This window comes from Egretta garzetta, unplaced genomic scaffold, assembly GCF_000687185.1.
Source record: "Egretta garzetta isolate BGI_Z169 unplaced genomic scaffold, ASM68718v1 scaffold17, whole genome shotgun sequence".
Taxonomy (NCBI): domain Eukaryota; kingdom Metazoa; phylum Chordata; class Aves; order Pelecaniformes; family Ardeidae; genus Egretta; species Egretta garzetta.
Genome location: NW_009260136.1, coordinates 1,428,043 through 1,447,181, shown reverse-complemented (window position 1 = coordinate 1,447,181; position 19,139 = coordinate 1,428,043). Strand labels below are relative to the sequence as shown.

Genomic DNA, 19,139 nt, shown 5'->3' with positions numbered 1-19,139 from the left:
ATTGTGAGACCACGACAAAACATCCCAAAGAACATAGCAATTAAATCTCTACAAAGATAAATATTCCATGCAGCTGCCCTTATGAAGTATTATCCTGAAATCATAACTTTTAAAATGTGAACATATTTCAGGATTAATAACAATAGCTCTTTACATTCCTATTCCATACCCTCCTAACCCAGGCAATACAAAAAAAAGCATTTAAAGAAAAGCGATTTGCAGGTATCCCAAGCCTTTTATTTCTCTGAACGTACAAATAAAAGCCATTGCACAACAAACAGTGTCTGGCTTCTGAGTAGCAAGGGCATCTCAAACAGACAAACTCTCAAGCAACAACGAAAGGCCTATTTGTAGTCTATTTTAAACTGCAGTGTGTCTGCACAAGCAGAGAGCAGACAATAAAATGCCCAGAGAAGACTACCTGGAGCAAAGGCAACCTCGTCCCCCAACAGAGAACTTGTGCACATATATTTGAGGACAGCCCTACTCTGTTTTTACTCGACAGGCACGCTCCTGGTATTGCAGGCAGGTAATTTGCAGTCATAAGGAGTGGTTACTGTATTTGTAAGCATTGGACTTATCTCTGGAAAAAAACACCTCCTGCCTTTAAACCCGTGCCATATATACTGGCGGTGCCAAAATCACTGCCATCGATCTTGACGAATGCTTTAAACCAAAGACAACCCAGAGTGTAAGGCTTCCGTAAAGGCAGCAGAGAAAACACTGGCACCAGCATCAGGGCAGCGTAAATTATGGTAGTGGGTAGCACTGATGTGCCTCTACTCCAGTTACTGCTCGTTGCCTCTGCGGCTTCTCTGCAAGGCTGAGGGTACTCAACAAATGTAATGCAGATCATCTCGTGAATATGCAAAAAATTATTCTATTCTACAGGTTGTGAACAGAGCAGCTATCTGCAGAAGGCTACAAATCCCACTTACAGGCCGACACATACACTCTAAAGAAAACAGCCATCTCAATTATCGCCAAAATCATTATTTTCCTTTAAGGAAGACGTTAATGAAAACCGCCTTAATCCACTGCAATGATTTTCATTTTCTTAGGTTTTGCTGACACCTGGTGGCACACAGAAAAGGAGTCTTAAAGCAATAAAAATCTACGTGCATCCACTACATCATACCTTAACCTCTGAATAGTGACTTGGCATTTCTATTACTGCAAGCCAATATACTCAAAGGCTTAAAAGAGCTGCCCTGGAAGTTTTTTACAGGTTCAGCCTTGACGCAGTAACATCTAACATAGGAACTATTCGCCCCTCAAGTACTTCCATCTTTTGCATACACTTGTATTAGTACAAAAGGATTAATAAAAAGGTATATATTTGCTCCATAGAGCCACAAGCTTTTCAACCACCCATATGAAATAAATCCCAGTTCTTAAGAGGAAAAAAGTTTGCCATCGTACCTCAGCTGGCACTGGTTAACATCCCCCAGAAAACCTAAACAAAAGAGGGAAAACAGCTAAATAGGCACAGATAGCAAAGTATTCTCCCACCCGAAGAGTAAATCTCCTCTCCTTACATCATGACTAAGCCACACTCCCCTCATACCAGCATTACAACATATTCATTATATCAACAGGAATATTTTGTTGGCAATGCAATAAAGGGAGCAACTCTAAAATATCATGGGTATGATGTTGACTGCAAGCATTAAAGTATTAAAGCATTAAAGCAGAGAAGCTCTCTGAAACAAATTAGCATGGAAAAATAAAATATTTGAATATTTTAGAAAAATATTTACTTGGTACACAAGTGCCTTCAGGAACATTGTGGTGCATTTATTTAATAAATATTTTATAAGGATATTTGCAGTGCATTCTTGTGTGATTCACAACAACACATCCCAGACCATAAAACAGGCGCTTGCAATTCAGCAATCTCATTGAGACTTCAGCAGTAGAAGGATTTATGAGCAACTCCGACATTATCCACAAAGCTGTTTTTAAACACCAATCTCAGATTCACTTTTTCACGCGTACATGAATTTTTTCATTACCACATTCCTTCTCTCTAAATCCTGCCGTTTCACCGATGTTATCCTGATTCAAATACCGAAGCTGTCCCCGCTATGCTGAAATGGCATCACGTCTCTGTTGAAACTCTGGGAGTGATTTGTTTGAGAAGCACGTGATAAAACCTGGGAGCTATTGAGGAAGAGCAGGGGACCTCACCATCAGCAGGCTTGGTAAAGGTCCTTGCAATGGGTACCACAAGCACAGAGCACTGACAGGAACGTGAGCTAAGAGGGGCGCGCAGGCACAAATGATGTCACGTTACTGAGCACACACCAACATTCAGGCGTCCGGCAGCACACCCCACGCTCGAGGGGCTGCGGTGAGCACACAAACCTGCAGAGGAGGACGTTAGTCCCAGATGGTGCAAGCAGAGATGCTCAGACCCCACTAAGCCATGGGCTGTCTCTGGCCCCTGGTATCTCTTTATCCACCAAGGCTGTGCTGCTCTGATCTCAGCCCCATTTGCATCTGTAGCTTCCTAAAACATCCCATGCCAATAAATTGCATGATGTAGTTGCAAGGAAAACAGGGGGGTTTTGGCTGGGTTTATACCTGCTCCGTCAGCCCTTCCATGCTGGGTGTGGGAATCCAAGCTGCAGCATTCCCATGATCCATTCTCAGGGACCGGGACGTTGTAATCAACCCCTCAAGCTTCAGCCTGACTCCTTATCCCTTTAAAAGCCTTCAGCTCAGCGCTATTTATGCCAAGGTGAGCAAGAGAACAGGAGGCTAATTTTCATAGGAAGGATTAGGCCTGGCACATTTAGCCTAGCAAAGCACGGATCGGGGAGGAGATAGTGTGCTCTCTTCTTACAGCACCGGGAATAGCGTTACTTGTGATAAAATTGAGGCTGGCATGGAAATGAATGCCAGGATATGGAAAAGTGACCAGCCTTAGGATTTCACGCCTTATTTCAGACAAGTAGTTTGCATTTTCACACCATCTGTTCCCTGCCAGGGGTCTGCCATCTCACTTTCACTAACAACCAGATACATGCAAAAGTTTAGGAGGCCCTTTTTTAATTGTCAGCAAACTTTTGTTGCTTGCAGGGTCCATGGTTACACGCAGCTGAGGTGACAGCTAAGCATTTCTAACCACATGAGCACAAAATCAACTGAAAATGGGTATTTCTAAGGACAGCGTGGAAATACTCGGTATGGACCGGCAGCCAGGGGAGAGCAGACACCTCGCACCAGCTGAAAACCTGCTCCGGGAGGTCTGGCTCCCCATTGCCGGGCAAGCGCTGCAAGACGGAAACGCCGGCAGTCAGAGCGAGGGTGCGGGGCGGCACACGGGAACAGCCGGGCTGCCAGCAGAGCAGGTTTCCCTCTTTCTTAGCCCTCCGTTTTCCTGTACCACACCCTGGAGAGGTACTTCTGCCCTCCTTCCCGTCCTGCAAACTCCCTCTCTCTCCGCTCAGCCGATAGCGCTGTGATCATTGTAAAGGCCACAGCTCTGCTTTAACTGCCAGCCCCTAAATGCACCCGAGTGTTTTCCCCGCACCACTCTCCAGCCACACTAGACTTCATTTTGGAAAACCATGCTTCTGAAGCGTGGTTTGCAATGGACTGGAACTCCCCCGGTCCTGCGGGTGAACCACAGGAAGGTATTTTAGCAAAGTGCAGTGAATTATTTTGAGACTGAAACCCATCATCACGCAGCCACCAGGTCGGAGCAGAGAGAGGGAGCTACTGCCAACGCCTTCAGACAAGGATTCTCCGGGAACTGGCATCTCTGTAAACCAGACCATTTTTAATTCATTGTCCGCGCTAGCTTCTAAAATAGGAAACTGTGAGCTTGGCCATTGAGCATTTACATCAATAGTCATAAGTTATTTTGTCTTTAATTCATTTGTATATACACACCAAATTACAATTATCCAATCATTTTTCCAAATAGCTTTGTAGGAGCATCACTTACTCTGACGGTTACATTCTTAAAATTCTACTTTTTAAAGCAACGTAATCCATAGATTCAGTATCTGAACGGAGATGTTTGCAAAACGCCAACAAAACAGTTTTTTACTGTTGTAATTACTGTCTTTTCTGGTTATAGCACTCAATGAAAACTAGCAGTAAATTTTCAAAGGAGTCCTAGCAGTTCTGCTTACCAGGGAGATTTCCTTGGGGAGTCTTCTGTTGAGAAAGTAAAGTTGGAAGGAAAATAGGACCTGCAGTGAGTGTCTAAGTGAGGATTTTGATAGAGAACGGTTTGTGGATACCCCCTTGTTAGCTAGTACCTTAAACCATTTCAGAAAATATCTGTATTCTCCCAGATACCTGCTGGGAAATTCAAATGGGAAAACCCAACATTATTTTCCCGCAGACCTCACTCACACACAAACACTACCAGGTGTTTGCAGAAATCCCACCAACAGTATTTTCTGTAATTTTATGTGCATTTCTTGGGAAGGCAGAATCGCTTGCTGGCCACACCGTAGCTGTACGGAGACTGTAAAAAAATATATCAAGTTGCAAACCACTGAAGCCACAACAAAATTATAGACTAATGTGGCTTCTTTGCTTGAGGACTGTATTACTGACCCTTACTTGGTATCTTTGTTGTTTTCATGGCACTCAGAGCTTCCCCAGGCATTTCACTGAAGAGGATGGGTTCTGCCCAAGTTCACGAGACAGCACAAGGCAAAGAGACACCAGCACCAACGCAGGAGGAAGCAGAATGGAATCTGAAAGATCTGATCAGGATCCTTGAAGCATGATCACAAAAACAAACGGCCGCAGGGCATTGATTTTTGAGGCGCTCCCCAAAACATCCACCCTATAGGTTCTGCCTGCAGGACTTTAACCTGAGGGCAGCCAGTGTGCAGCTGGAGATGAGGCATCGCAGGGTCTCTGAATCGGGACCTGCTTTATTCTAGCTACCAAACATCAGGCGGTCATCTTCTGACTCCAGCCCATAAATCACAAAGAAGTGAACTCTGGCACCACTCCGTGAGCCGGGACAGGAAAACAGAGAAAAGCCTGTAAGCCTAAATCTGTAGAAAAGGGAATAATGAGCAGCAACTTACTATTCATTAATATTGTCCCTTAACATTCTATAAACATACAAAATAAAACACATTCTCAGCATTTAGGAAAAAATAAGTAACAGTCCTTCCAACTAAAAACCTCATCTATTTCACAAACAGGCAACAAAAGCTCACCAAGGCGCTAGAAACCAGCCAAGCCTAAGAAATACCAGGCAGAGGAACAGACATGGAATTCAAGTCTCCTGGTTTTTGCTTACAGCTTCCTAAAAGCAGGAAAAGCCATGGGACAGATACCAAGTTTCTAAGCTTTTTAATGCACTTGGAAATTTGGCCTTTCCCAAGTTCTGCTGCCAGCAGAAAGGGCAATAACTTTTGCTGAAGTAAACAGCACTTTCAACAAAGTGGGCTTGGCTCATTGGGTTTTTCTTAAATCCTGAAACAAACCACAGTGCATGAAAATAGACTTGGCACAGGATGAGGGGAAGCACCTGCCTGAGGCATACAGCTCACCTGGGCGTTTCCAGGCCTCCATCACCGCACACCGTGACCACATCCCAACTTACGGTGAGCTTATCCTCACATCCCCTTTATGAAGTAGGGAAACGCTACGGATTAAAGAGAGACTCAAAAAGCCCACATAGTCTGATCACTCAGAGAAAGCATAGTTGAGCAGAGAGCCAAGCATCAGATCACCCCATCTTTCACCAACAGCCACTACTTCTTTGCCCTTTATTTCTGCTTAAACACAGCTAGAATACCACCCCTTGCCTCCCCTGAGATGTATTTATAATGCTTTTTCATTTCAACCTTTATAATTCTTTTTTAGTTTGGTTTCTACCAGCTTACCTTTTAGGACGCAAAGAGACTGTGGGACTTCCTTCACACCATTACCTTCTTAAGAACAAGGTGCAAAGCAGAAGACAAGATTTACAAACACACCGGAGCGAGCAGGACACTTTAGCTAGATGAGGTAGGTCTGACAGTTGGTTGGTCAACAACCATACCAAGACCTGAGAGGCAGGCACTCACTGCCTCCCCAACTGAATTTGCCCTTTGCAGCCAATTAAGCACTAATCTGACAACCGCAGATTGGGCTCTAGGCCCAGGTGAGGGAGACCCTGAAGGGACAAGACACGGCATGTGCACCTGGAGGTGAAAAAGCACTGCTTGTGACAAGGCTGTGACTTCATGCAAGCTAAATTGCACGTAATGGCCAGATGAAAAATGATGTAAACTCTTAAAGGCAAGACTAAGCGTAACGTTTCAACCTATCCTGGCTACTCACCATTCTTGATAAATGCCAAAGGTGTGTGGCTTGCCAAATCTTTAAGCTTCATGTATTTTTAAAAGCCATGTCAGGGTGCAGTTCCGAAACTCTCCTGTCTTGGTTTGACTGACACTTTATTAAACAAGCAGCTAGAAGCAAAAAGCTACAAGAGAAAAGTTGAAAAAAAAAACCGCCCCGCAGTGGTTGCACAGCCTGCAGTATTGTAAATATGTTAAGCATTTGGATTAAGAACAGCTATCATTTGTGAGTTAGCTCTATAATCAGGTAAAGACAGTCGCGCAGTAAGCATCCTGGCTCTGATGGTGACTAGTGAAGACCATAAGGCCAAGGCAGGCCTGGAGAATACCCTCTATAAAAGGTACCGCCACCACCACCTCTGAAAGAAGTCAAAGATATAACAATCTGCAGTCTTTCATCTCCCCTGAAACTTCCTTGGCTTTAACACCCACAGGAGAGCAGTTCTGCAGCTGCTTCTCAGCTCCTGTTGTTTGCCAGCAGCTTCCAAATGCTGTTCTGCCTCTGATGAATCTGACAGAAATGTCAGCAGGCGCATGATGCAGTGCGTGGAGCAGCTGCTGCGGCATTTTGATGGCCGCCATAAAGTAACTAAAGGACTTAGATGTGTTGGAAAGAGCACAGATTTCAGGTCAGCAACCTGACTTCCAAACTTCCAAAGGAGAGGTGGATGAGTTACATTACTAGGTGTTTCTCGGCTTGTGGCTTTTGCTCTGTGTCACTCACGCTGTTGATCACACCGCTATACCTGAGGGAACGCAATACACAAACACCAAGAGGCACTCAGCTAGCATCAATTGTTTAATAAAGTCTTTTCTGTTTTTAAAAAAGTTTACAAGACAGATGTGTTCCACATGATAAACAACTAGCGGCTGATCTCTCCTTTTAATAACTTAATCCATGCAGAAAGACTGGACTGCCTAACTTGGTGTTACGTAGCAGCTGAACAATATACCAAAATATACACAGATCTACACGCTGCCATGGAAACAGGTAGCACATGACACCACAGAGTGAGAATCAAAATACAAGCCTGCTTGGATAATTTTCAGAATTCAAGTGTAAGTTTAAGGAAAAACCCTGATTTATCTTTGAAATGGAGCTTATGTGCTGAGAGTGAATGTTCTGCTACAATCTGCCTACAGTCACCCTTTATTCAGCAGTCATGTGAAAACACGTACACAAAAATGTTACAAGTCCTTTTTACTACTGATACTACACATTAACAACTGAATCTGATAGCGTTGCTTTGGTTGTTTCAATACAGAATGATACAGGTTTCTAATGTCTTAGTTCTGTTTCCCCATTTTCCATTCTTTTCCGAAGTTGTTGAAGAGTGGTGCCGAGGTGAATGTCTGTCGGGTCTCTCTTCAAGAATCCAGGGTAGCTTTTGTAGGAGAAACTGGGGGAGGCAAACAAACAGGAACATTACTGTAAGTAGAAATAGAGTCTAATTCCTTCAAATCCCATAGAGAAAAGTATCTTTTCTTATTGTCACAGCATGAAAATTAATGCTAGGTTATCAGTGTATCACATTGTAGAAATGTTCAGCTCCCTAGAATTTCAAATGCTATTGGAAAGGTCAGACTGACCAAAGCATTCTAGAAGGCCCACGACCTCCTGCTCTGTAAAATGTTCTTGTTTCAACACACAACCCATAAACAGTGGGGGAAACCTTCTATTCCCGTAGCACAGCAGCAAGGCCAACAGTTGCTAAGAAATAGCACACCCTTGCTTTATTTTCTAAGAACACATTCTCCTTCCCAATGTGCCTGCTCATCTCCAGTATTAAAAGAGGAAGGTGCACCGAGCATAAAGCTGAAGAGAGCAGAACGCATGTGATTCCAGCTGTTGTACGGTAAGACAATCCACTTTTGACTGCAACCCAGTTAATGAACAGAACCATTTCACACCAGTCTTGAAGCTTCCCTGCATGAGGCCAGTATAAAACAGCCTGTGGACTCAGAAGTTTTTATGACACCTTTTACAGGTCAATCCAAAACAAATTAGCATATTTCCAGAAATCTATTCAATGCCTTATGCAAATGCATTTATGGTAGTACCACACAGATAATACAAACTTCTCTAAAACAGAGATCATCCCCCAATGTCTGACCACCAGGGAAATTCTTGAATTATCTTTTTTTCTTTTTTTTTAAAAAAAAAAGCAACCTTCTGAGCAATGCATGATATTGAATTGTATAAATCACAAGCCAGACTGAACTCTATGGATGGGAAAATGAGAGAAAGGTTAGACCTTAACTTTGCAAAGCTGTTAATAATTAAACTGCATAGCCAGCTCAGGGTTTCAGTGTGAAGATGAGGGAAACAACACTTTCTTGAGAGCTCGGATACATTTGAAAGTTAAAAATCAGCAATGTAGCTTTGGGGGCAGGGGTAGACGGAAAGCAGGCAATGAAAGCTGTGTACTGAAGACTTAAAACTGACTGGAAGAGTATGATAAATACACATCTCACATGTAGATAATTCATGACAAAAGATTCAGATCTATATTCAGTCTAATTCCATTCACTCATGTCCAGGCACGTCCTGCAGGCCAAGTGCCTGAAGGGAGAGGAAATCCCAGTTCTCATACTGAATTCAAGCAGCAAGTCTGGCTCTCAATGCCTGGACTAATGTTCTCATTAGCTGGTGAAGGTATATGAAAAAGCCTGTTATCAAGTCATCCCGGGAAAGAAAAAACTGAGGAGGGAGGGGTAGGAACCATGGTAGGAAGTTGCCTGTCTCCAACTTCTGAAACATTTTCCACTTGCATGGCTGAGGACTATATGTTATTTGGGTATTACAAATGGTGGGGGCTGTTCCAGAGTGACCTGCCTGCTAGGTAAAGACAGAGAGAGAAACACAACCATGTATCTCTGTTCTGAAGAATATGAAGCACGATTGTGAGTTAAGCGACTGCTCTGTTATAAGACCAAAATTTTAGATTCCCTGAGTCAACCTGGAAACAGTTGTGGTGGGCCAGACTCACCAATACACACCTCCAGCCAAGCACACAGCCAGGAAGAGGCTGTCACACACTTCTACATTCTGGTGTGTGACTGCAGACAGAAGCAGAGGTTACCCACCAGCAAGGTTATCAGAATTTCACCTTTCAGCACTACTTATGCAACTCTCTGCATGTGCTGCTTCAGTAAAGCACCCAAAGTTAGAGACTGCCAAGCAGGAGGACACAGCTTCACAGAGGAGCGAAAAAGCCAAACCTGAGGCCTGCTTTGGATGAGCTAAGGCTCTCTTTCTGAAGACACATCTCCTTCTGCTCCACTGCTTGCGCTGGGGTCATCCTTGTTACGGGGGGCATTTCTTTCTCTACTCGACTCAGAGGGGACCTTGGTTCTGGTCTTCTCTTTTCTTTGTTGCTGTTTTTCAAGTTTTGTCAGCTGTTCACAAAGTAAAGAGAGCAAGAAAACACTTCATGGAATAAAATAATTTCAGAAGACTATTTCTAAAACATCATAAACGTGAGCATTTGTATAAAACTTGCAACTCAGATACACAACACCAATACATATATCAATAAAACAGAAAAGAAAAAAAAAAGCCCAAGGCTTAGCTTTTCAGAAATTTAGAGAAGACAGTGAATTATCATCATGATCACCCCAAGTATAAAAGAGAAATGCACATATTCAAAGGACTACCCTCTGCTTTCCAGGGTTCCTTCTCTGCGCAACACAATCTGCCAATGTGGAAAAGAATAAAACACAAGGACCAAAAGGGGGAGCTGGATTCCACCAAACTCCTGGTTTGGGTCTTAAGTGGCAGTTTTGTAGTTTCAAAGTTGCTGCCAACAGATGTATCCCAAGTTCAGCCATCCAGCACACAAGAACAGATTTATTTTATTCTTTATCCAGAGAAAGAGATACATGAGCCTTAGCATTGCCTAGGATATAGATAACCATTTCAAATCAGCTTGGACAAAACACTTGGCTAACACTGCCTTGCCACCTCTCAGTAGAAATGCTTTCAATGCTACTAAGAGTCAACCTAAGATGCACATAGCTGTCTCTTCTAGATCTCTTCCCCATTTTTCAGAGAAGCAGGTTGCAGTAAGTTTTGGGGACACTACATATTGATAGCTACTTAAATCACTATACTCTGTGCATTTTATCCGTTTGGATAATTACTGTAATCAACTGATTTTCTCTACTGCTTCCACAATTTCCCCAAGATAAAGCATACCAGTCATAAATCATGATTTCATGGCCAGAGGATCTCTGCTGAGGTGAAACCTTCATAGAATAAAATGAGCTAGACTATGCGTGTCGATTATGAATTAGATGGGCTCATGGAAGATGCATACAAAGACATAAACCTGAGCTCCAAGTCAGTAAGAGCTAAGAGTGCAGACTGCAGAGCCTTGGCAGGATGCACAGCATCCCCTTGTACCTTGCCCCACATATACACACCCTCCTTGAACACCTGCACACATGGACTTCTAGCCTAACACAGAATATTCTTAGCTGGCTGTTTCAAAACTAAAAATAGTTTATTTTTACTGTGTGGAATGATAGAGTACGATGCATCTGTTTGTCTAGCATGATCCAGTCCTCAACAAACATGTTGGGCATGACACAGGCAATATTTTAACTCACATCTGACAACAGGCACACTACTCTCCTGCCAACAAGCCACACACATAGCACATGAATGTTAAAGGTAATTGAGAAAGTGAGTGCATCTGCAGGAAGGGAAACAAAAGTTTGTGACCCCCAAGTATTAAAGGTACTCAACCTTATTTAATGTACTCCCATGGTCTCTATGCAGTTGGGGTTTATTTTTGCAAATGGTATTGGGGTCATCCAGCTGCTGAAATCGGAATTGGGGTTTCAATGATCTTCATGGTACAACAACGTACCAGAAGAGGGAAGGCACTCTACATTAGCTACAGAGGCTGCAGAGACCCAAAAGCACAATTCCTAAGTTTCAAAATATAGCTTTGTACACATTTAAATAACTACATGAGCAGGTAGTGCATATTCATCATTCCTCATTGGCCCTCAACCTAGCAGTCAGTAATTGCAAAGTATCCCCAACACGAGAACCCCCCACCACCAAGCCAAACCACGGTCAAACCTGCTGCAACAAACCTATAAACAGCTGTTGCAATCTGTACCCCCTTCTTCTACTGCAGTGACCCTTTTTCGACAATAATGATGCCGAAAAAAAATTTCCTTACCTTGTAGTTCTGTAACGTATAACTCCATGAAACGTCATTGTTTCTGTAAATAATGTGATTACTGAATGGCATGATATCTCCTCTTCTCTAACTAAAGTTTCTTATTACTTGAAAGAAGAAAAAGCCTAAGACACATGACACCGATAATTTAAATTGAGTTACCTTGATCTTTGAGAGGGCTGTGAGCTAACCCCGGATTTTGAAAACACGAAAAACGGTAGTATGTTCACGCTGTAGACCTTGTGTTATGCAATACAGAATCCACATCCATAATATATATTTGTTCATATATAATTTACATATAGAGGCAGAAATCTCTCAATATATGACAGCATGTCTTATTACCATTTCAACCATGCTTACACTGGCCATTTTCCAATATGGTCTTGGGGGCAAACAGCATGCTCACTAAGACTTCTGAAGTATACATAGTTATATAGAGTTTTATAAATACATATATATGTGTAGAAGATAGTCTGATGTACAAGGGGAAACAAAACAGCAGATATGCAAACATAAATTCAGATCCACCTTCTCACCTGGCTCTGCAGCAGACCCAAAGCTCTACTCATGACTACTCAACTATATCTCTTTCTCACAGGGCAACATCTTTAATAGATGGAGATAAAACAGGAGCAGGAATAACCCTGGAATATTTAGAACAACTCCCAGGTTGGCATGATCTGACAGCAGTATTCAAACAGCTCAAAGAAAGATGACACAACAAGTTCATTTAGGTGAGGGGAGAGAATAATTTGATAAGCTGTATTTATCCATGTCTCATATGAACAGGATTTACTTTTTCTTAAAATTATAACATATTAAAGGTGAAGTTCATTTATGAACTGTTTCATCCATCTAAAACTCAAATAATACTGAAATAGATAAGGATCTGTGTGCACCTATGGACATAAACACACACATGCATTGTCTCCAATCTGCGCATACACTGTGATCAGTCTAAAAACGAAAATTCAGGCACAAAGACTAAAATGCATTTCTTTGTACTCAAAATATAGACTCATTGTTATTACGCAGGCAACAAAAGAATTACACATCTCTTAATTTTTTTCATGTCTATGCTTATAAGGCACTTGATTAATTCAAAAGGATGTGTTATAGGAGTACACTCCACCATAAAAGACCTGCCAGTGAGTTGAAAAAAGTTACAACAGTTAACTTCTTGGTATTACAGTGAATAAAACTTAACACACACAAGTCTGGCTCAGTGAAACATCTCTTTAATGCTTTCCATATGAGCACAGAGTGTGTTCAATTCTCATCGTCTCATCCGTAGAAATATCATGAGCTGTTTGTGGCTACTGCTCTGAGATGTTTGCTGACTAGCTGTGGAGATGGTGCACCTGTAGAGAAAGTGTCTAACTCAGCTTTACATCTATAAACCAAAATTCATTCTTTTCTGAGACATCTTGGAAGGCTCCTAAGGATTCAAAGTGTGGGCATCTTACAGCAGAAGCAGCACTGCCTCATGGCAAAAGTACTGTGTGTTCCTCAGATGTAATGCTGTGCTGGTCAGCAGCATGTAGCAGTTACATTTGCACAAGCGCTGAAATATTTGCATTTGTAACACAAGACCGGACACCCTGCGCATTGAGCTATGACATGCATATAGGCAAAAATTCACGCACAGGATTATAATCAGTGCCTCCCAATCTGTTAAAACTGTCTTAACTATAGACATAACAGGAGTAACTAAGCCTGAAAACTCACATGGAAAATAACATACACCTGTACATGTCAAACCTTTTGTCTCAAGGCACAGTACCCTGGAATCACTTTGTGTTACAACTATGGCCAGAACCAAAACCCACAAACTGATCGGCTGTTCAGAAGAAGTCCTTTATGGTCCCTCGCCAGCAGTGAAAATCTGTGCTTTGGGGATCAACACCTGGTCTGACCCAACTGCTGAATTTCTGAAGGATGAAAGAAGTCAGAGAAATCTTGAAACATCTCAAGTGTTTAAGACCATCTCTCTCATGCCCATGCACAAAAACTCAAGATTCCTCAGTCCACAGAAGGCAACTTTTCTCCCATTGTAACACAGATACCTTACATTGCTGAGACACTACCAATGAACTAATAATCTCAAACTATGTGGACATTGCTTCATCCCCTACAGATTGACTAACATACAGAGTAATAGTTTTGAAAAAGGTCAAAATTTACATTTGGGTTGACAGCTGCTTTGACAAATTCTAGCCTGATGCAATTTAATAGCACACCACAGACACGAATTCTAAAAATTGAGTAATTACAGTGGATAGCTAGACTGCACTAGGTTTCACCAAGGCAGAAATATCTGCCATTATGTCAGCTGTAATACTACGTCACATCACTTTTGCTATCAATTTGCAATCAATTTGCCACAGCAAAAATATGCACACAAACTGGCACACCAAGTCCCCCACTTGAAAATGCTAACAATTCTCCAGGCTGTTTGTTTTGCTGAAGTTAATTTCCCACATTCAGAAATGCCTTAGTGTCAGCCTTCCTTGAATACAGGAACATATCTTTTGTTTCCCCTTGCCTCTGTGATCAGTGTGTATATGGAAGTTGATTGCTTTTCCGTTTGCGATAGCCATGAATAACACCAGGAAAAAGTAAATGACACCGACAAGAGAATTATTTTGTTAGCAGTCTGCCAGAAAATCAGTGGCAGTGTTCGTGTTTCTGGAACCTCAAACCACAAGATCTGCAGGTGCATGTTTTAAATTTCAGTAGTGGTATGCCAAGCTGCTACAATTTCAAATCTTTAAAAAAAAAAAAATCATAACAACTTTAAGGACAGATTAGATTTTAGGAAGAGACCAATCCTTTGAACTGCCATAGGGCATTGCAAATCTAGCAGTTTAATACTAATGGCACTAAGCAAATGATAGCACTGAGATGAAATTATTATCAGAGGCCTCCTACAAAAATAAACGAATGGAAAGGTCATGACGGAAGAAGGGTAGTCTTCACAATCTGTTGAGGGGATGGCAGATCATCCCACTTTTTCCTTTTCATTTCCACATATCTATGCCTCAGACTTACAAGCAAAGTGTTACTAGGAGCTTTTTTCTCTCTGAGAAGAGGACACAAGGCTTTTGGCCAATGAGCAGCTCATGCAGGGAATTATACACTTCATTTTGTTCCTAGAAGAAACATGAGCAGCACACAATGAAGTTAAGCTATATAGGCCCAAAGCCTGAGGCAAGAAAAGGGCTACCAGCCCTTCATCAGCTAACCTGGTCTAACTTGCTGCCCATGGTCTTGATAAAATTCCCTAGCCAAGCAGTTTATCAGCTGCATGGCTTCCCCACTCATTTTTCCTCAACTGCTCTTTATCACCAGCGATACAGACAACCAGGTGAGCTCCCTTTGGTTCATTTTCCTCACCAAAACTTTCAGTACAAGAAAATGAACTCAGAGGTTTTGGATTTGTTTCTTCAAAGTAAGTGCAAAAACAGTGCAACTTGGAAGAAGAGAAACATCAAAGCTGACAACACAGAACCTAGAAAAAATGTCAGCTGATGGTGACAGGAGAGGACTGTGCATATATTCGCATGGGAAGGAAGGAAAACTAGGTGGAAAAAAAAACCAAATTCAAAGACAATGGGAAAAATCCATTCGCTGCAGATGAAGGCCCTCACTGTACAGTCACTTACCATAGTTTAATATCATAAAATACTTGACACCAGCTGTGTCAGGACTGTGGTACTGATTGCACAATTCCAAGACAATCCCCATCCCTCCCTAAGATGAAAATGCAAGCTGAAGCAATGCCATACTCGGGGACCTGAAAACACCTTCAGCTACATTATATTGACACGTTATAACTGAAAAGTGATAGAGAAGTTAAAATACTAGATTTGGGGGTTCCCCACATTCAGCAGAGAAATCACTTTTAGCCACACAGTTATGAGAAGCTTTTTAAGGCATAAATAATATAATATTTATGTGGAATGCATTTAATGGATTTTCTATAACCAAGATCCTCCTGCCATTTAAAAATGTGAGTTACTTAAATGTCAGTCTTGAGAAGTTCCTCTCTCATTCAAAACACTGCCATTTCCAAGGGTCATTACATTATTATTTACTCCTCATATTGACGAAGCATGTGCACGCTGCTTTACAGTACTGATATAGGCAGGTTCACTAACAAAGACCCGCTCCAATGCTTTCATTCTTCTTAACCCTCCCACTACAGTGTCCAGTTCCAAAATATGGTTTAAAATAGAATGTAGTTTATTTCCTTCTGGACAGTAATGGAACAAACGGGCCCACAGAGATCAGTACAGCACCTAATTGGAATATATGCATTAAACACTGAAACTGCTACGCCACTTCCCCTAGCAGAAGAAATAAAAATGCACAGAATATTTCCAATATTAATTCCATAATTATGCATCATGCTTTCAAAGTTCAAGGGCCTTTTTTTGCATTGTCACCATGTCAGCTTCCCAGGCACCCTCTAAAACCTCTTCCTGCTCCATTTCTGACTGGCTACTTCTACTAGCTACAAAGTCCTATGAAAAAATACACAATACATCTCCCTAACCTTCCCCAAAACAGGATATAAACATACAAAGCATCTTGGGCATCGCTAACCTAATCTGATCACAACAAACTTCAAGACAGCACAAAAATTTGCTGTACTCTTAGCACTGACCTCTGTAATTATCCAAATGGACATACGTAAGTTCAAAAGGAATAACCCAAAATTGCTTCACCAGTTAAGGCTGGAAACTACAATGCTTATGATTTGTACTAGAACATTAGAAAAATCCTTTTGTTTTCTGCATCATAGCCAAGAGTGAAGAGCAATACTTGATCTACCCACACTCTCAAAGGCTGCGTAGGAAATGCAGTCACTATTATTGAACCCAGAACAGAATCAACGCATGCATATATTGACCTTCTCCCATTTTATGCCTTTTTGTTTTCACATTTCTTATCCAGTTTCTAATGCATGCTTTTGTTTTGCCTTTCAAGCAAAATTTCTTGTACATCAGACTTACCAAAAAGGTGCTTTAAAAGCTCAATTAAATGCCAGCTATTTTTTCTTTTTCTATTATTCCAGTCACATGACCAAATTCCAAATAATCACAAGTCTTCAGAAAAGGCTCAGCAATCACTAACTACTGCTGGAGTAAGAATCTTCTGATTTACTTCATACTTTCAATTCATTTGCTTACTATTAAATCAGACTACGGAACCTAACGGTTCACAACAAATTGAACTGTAGTAGCTTCCCCTGCTAGGGTTTCACAAACAGCTGGAATATTCTCTTTTTTTTACATATATATATAAAAATACACACATGCACATATTTTTAATATATTTACACACATATATATATTTGTTGTACGAGGACTTTTTATTATTATTTTTATTAATTCTGTAAGTGATTTATTTATAACTCTCTAGTGCAAGGAATATAAAAATACATTAACTAATGAACTAATTAACTAATACATTTGGATTAACTAATCCAAATGTATTTTTACTAATTTCATTGCTAAGGAATTATAAAAATCAGATTACCAATTACAACCACAATCACTCAAAAGAGTTATTTCACTGTCACATCCAATGACATAAAAGAACTATTTATCAGCAATTATTTGTCTAATCTCTTTCTGTTAACATCACATTAAACACTGCAGGGTAGTTTATCTCTTCTTGCTAAAGCAGAAAGCAAAAAGATAAAAACCACACCATCTCTAAGCCTTAGTTCCCATGCTACAAGCAAATCAACAGACTGTATGACAGCAAAAAAAAAATTGCAACAAGCAGGGAAAAGTGAAGAGAATGACAAATTTAAATTGGTTCTTCTTCATCCCACATCTTATATGATGGGTAAGAGATGATGGCACACATGTCAAATAATATCAGGAAAGGATGCTTAAGAGTGTCAGACACAGGAGTACCTCCAACAGTGTGTGCTAAGGTCCCGATATGAGCTGGAAAAGATACCCAGTAACAGTTAAAAGAGCTGCCAATTTTAAAGTAAATGGGGTTCTTTGAAACATGGCATAGACTAAATTCTTCCTGCATTCAAAGCGCACATGGCTGGATTGCTTTATTGGTGTCTGTGCCACTGTAAGAGCTCATCCATTTCTGTGACAAACAAGAATCCCCCACATCAGGACTTGCAGTGAGCTGGAACTGAGGGTGGCTCATGAAATGTGTGTGGACTACACGTTGCAGATGGAAGGTAAGCAATTTTACATTACTTTTATTCTCATATAAGGACTGTCCGGACCCCACTCAGCCCATAGAAGGACTCTCTCTGTCCTCCTTTTCAGAAGGTCCAGACAGAGTCAGTAAGAAGATACTTGGTGTAACCTTACCTTAGGATAAATGACAATGCTCTAAGCACAACCTGCAAAAGAAACCTCATCTTTGCTGATGAAGAATGAGGTTTAAGGAGGAAAGGAAGGCCATCAGCAGGCAAGACTGAAGCAGAATCATTCACATTAAACAGGGAAATCACGCCAATCAAAGTTGGAAAACCAGCATCCTTCCCAGTCTTCAGCCCATATCATGGCTACCAGGAAGGTGTTGTCAGATGGGAAGAGCAAGCAACTGTGAGGGCAAAACCCTTAAACAAGCCAATGTTCCCCAAGAAAGAGATGGAAACTTGCAAAATCTACAGACTCATTTCCCAGGCAAATCAGGTGGAAGCTCAATTCCTCGAAGTAGGTATGTGAGTGCTTACACCTATTCCTCACTCTGAAGACAGAGCTGATGCTGCTAATTATGCACAATTTGGGCTGAGAACTCTTTGTGCTAAAGCTGTGAGGCTACAGAAAGAAATTCCAGGACCAGAAGTACTTCTTTCAGGGGCTAAAATGTCACAAAAGGATACAGAACAGAATTTGGAGGTAAAACAAAAGCAACTCCAAAACAAGATACCTTAGCTATTTAAGGCAACAAGAGATGTTTCTTTAGGCTTTCCCATGCTCTTTTCACAGTAGGCTCCAAATGCCTTCAGTATGGTATTTTGAGATATGCAGAATTCCTGGTAGATGCATAATTCCCACCAATTACAACTACCAGTTGCACTGCAGTTATCACAGAACCTATAGGCAGGCTTTAAAAGAGCAGGTATAAGCATACATGGCTGGCTGAAAAACCCAAATGTCTGATTTTTAATTCAGAATAGTGATGGTCAGATGGCGACAGACCCGATCAGCAAAGTGATTTTATCTTGCTGGTCAACTGGTTGGGCAATTTGTTAGGACCTCTGTACACGGGACAAACTGCAGCTAGGAAGACTGAACAGAACAGAATAGAATAGTTTAGTTCCAGTTGGAAGGGACCTACAATGATCATCTAGTCCAACTGCCTGACCATTTCAGGGCTGACCAAGAGTTAAAGCATATTATTAAGGGCATTGTTGTCGTGGTTTAACCCGGCTGGCAACTAAGCACCACGCAGCCACTCGCTCACTCCCCCCCCTCCCTCAGTGGGATGGGGGAGAGAATCGTAGAAAAGAAAAAAAAAGTAAGACCCGTGGGTTGAGACAGAGACAGTTTAATAAGAGAGAAGAATAACAATAGTAATAATAATAATGGTAAGAGAATATACAGAATATATAAAAAACAAG

At 41.4% G+C, this 19,139-nt stretch overlaps 1 protein-coding gene across 1 annotated transcript in view; it reads right to left on the bottom strand.

Annotated features, from left to right (window-relative positions):
• Window positions 1-7,121: 7,121 nt before the first annotated feature.
• The window catches only part of DTD1 (D-aminoacyl-tRNA deacylase 1), a 31,327-nt gene continuing 19,309 nt past the window's right edge, over window positions 7,122-19,139 (bottom strand). The window contains exons 5-6 of the mRNA XM_035897080.1: window positions 9,552-9,728; window positions 7,122-7,729 (exon numbers count right to left, since the gene is read on the bottom strand). Of these exons, the coding sequence (XP_035752973.1) occupies window positions 9,573-9,728 (156 nt within the window). The 3' untranslated portion in view covers window positions 7,122-7,729; window positions 9,552-9,572. The remainder of the gene's footprint in view (window positions 7,730-9,551; window positions 9,729-19,139) is intronic.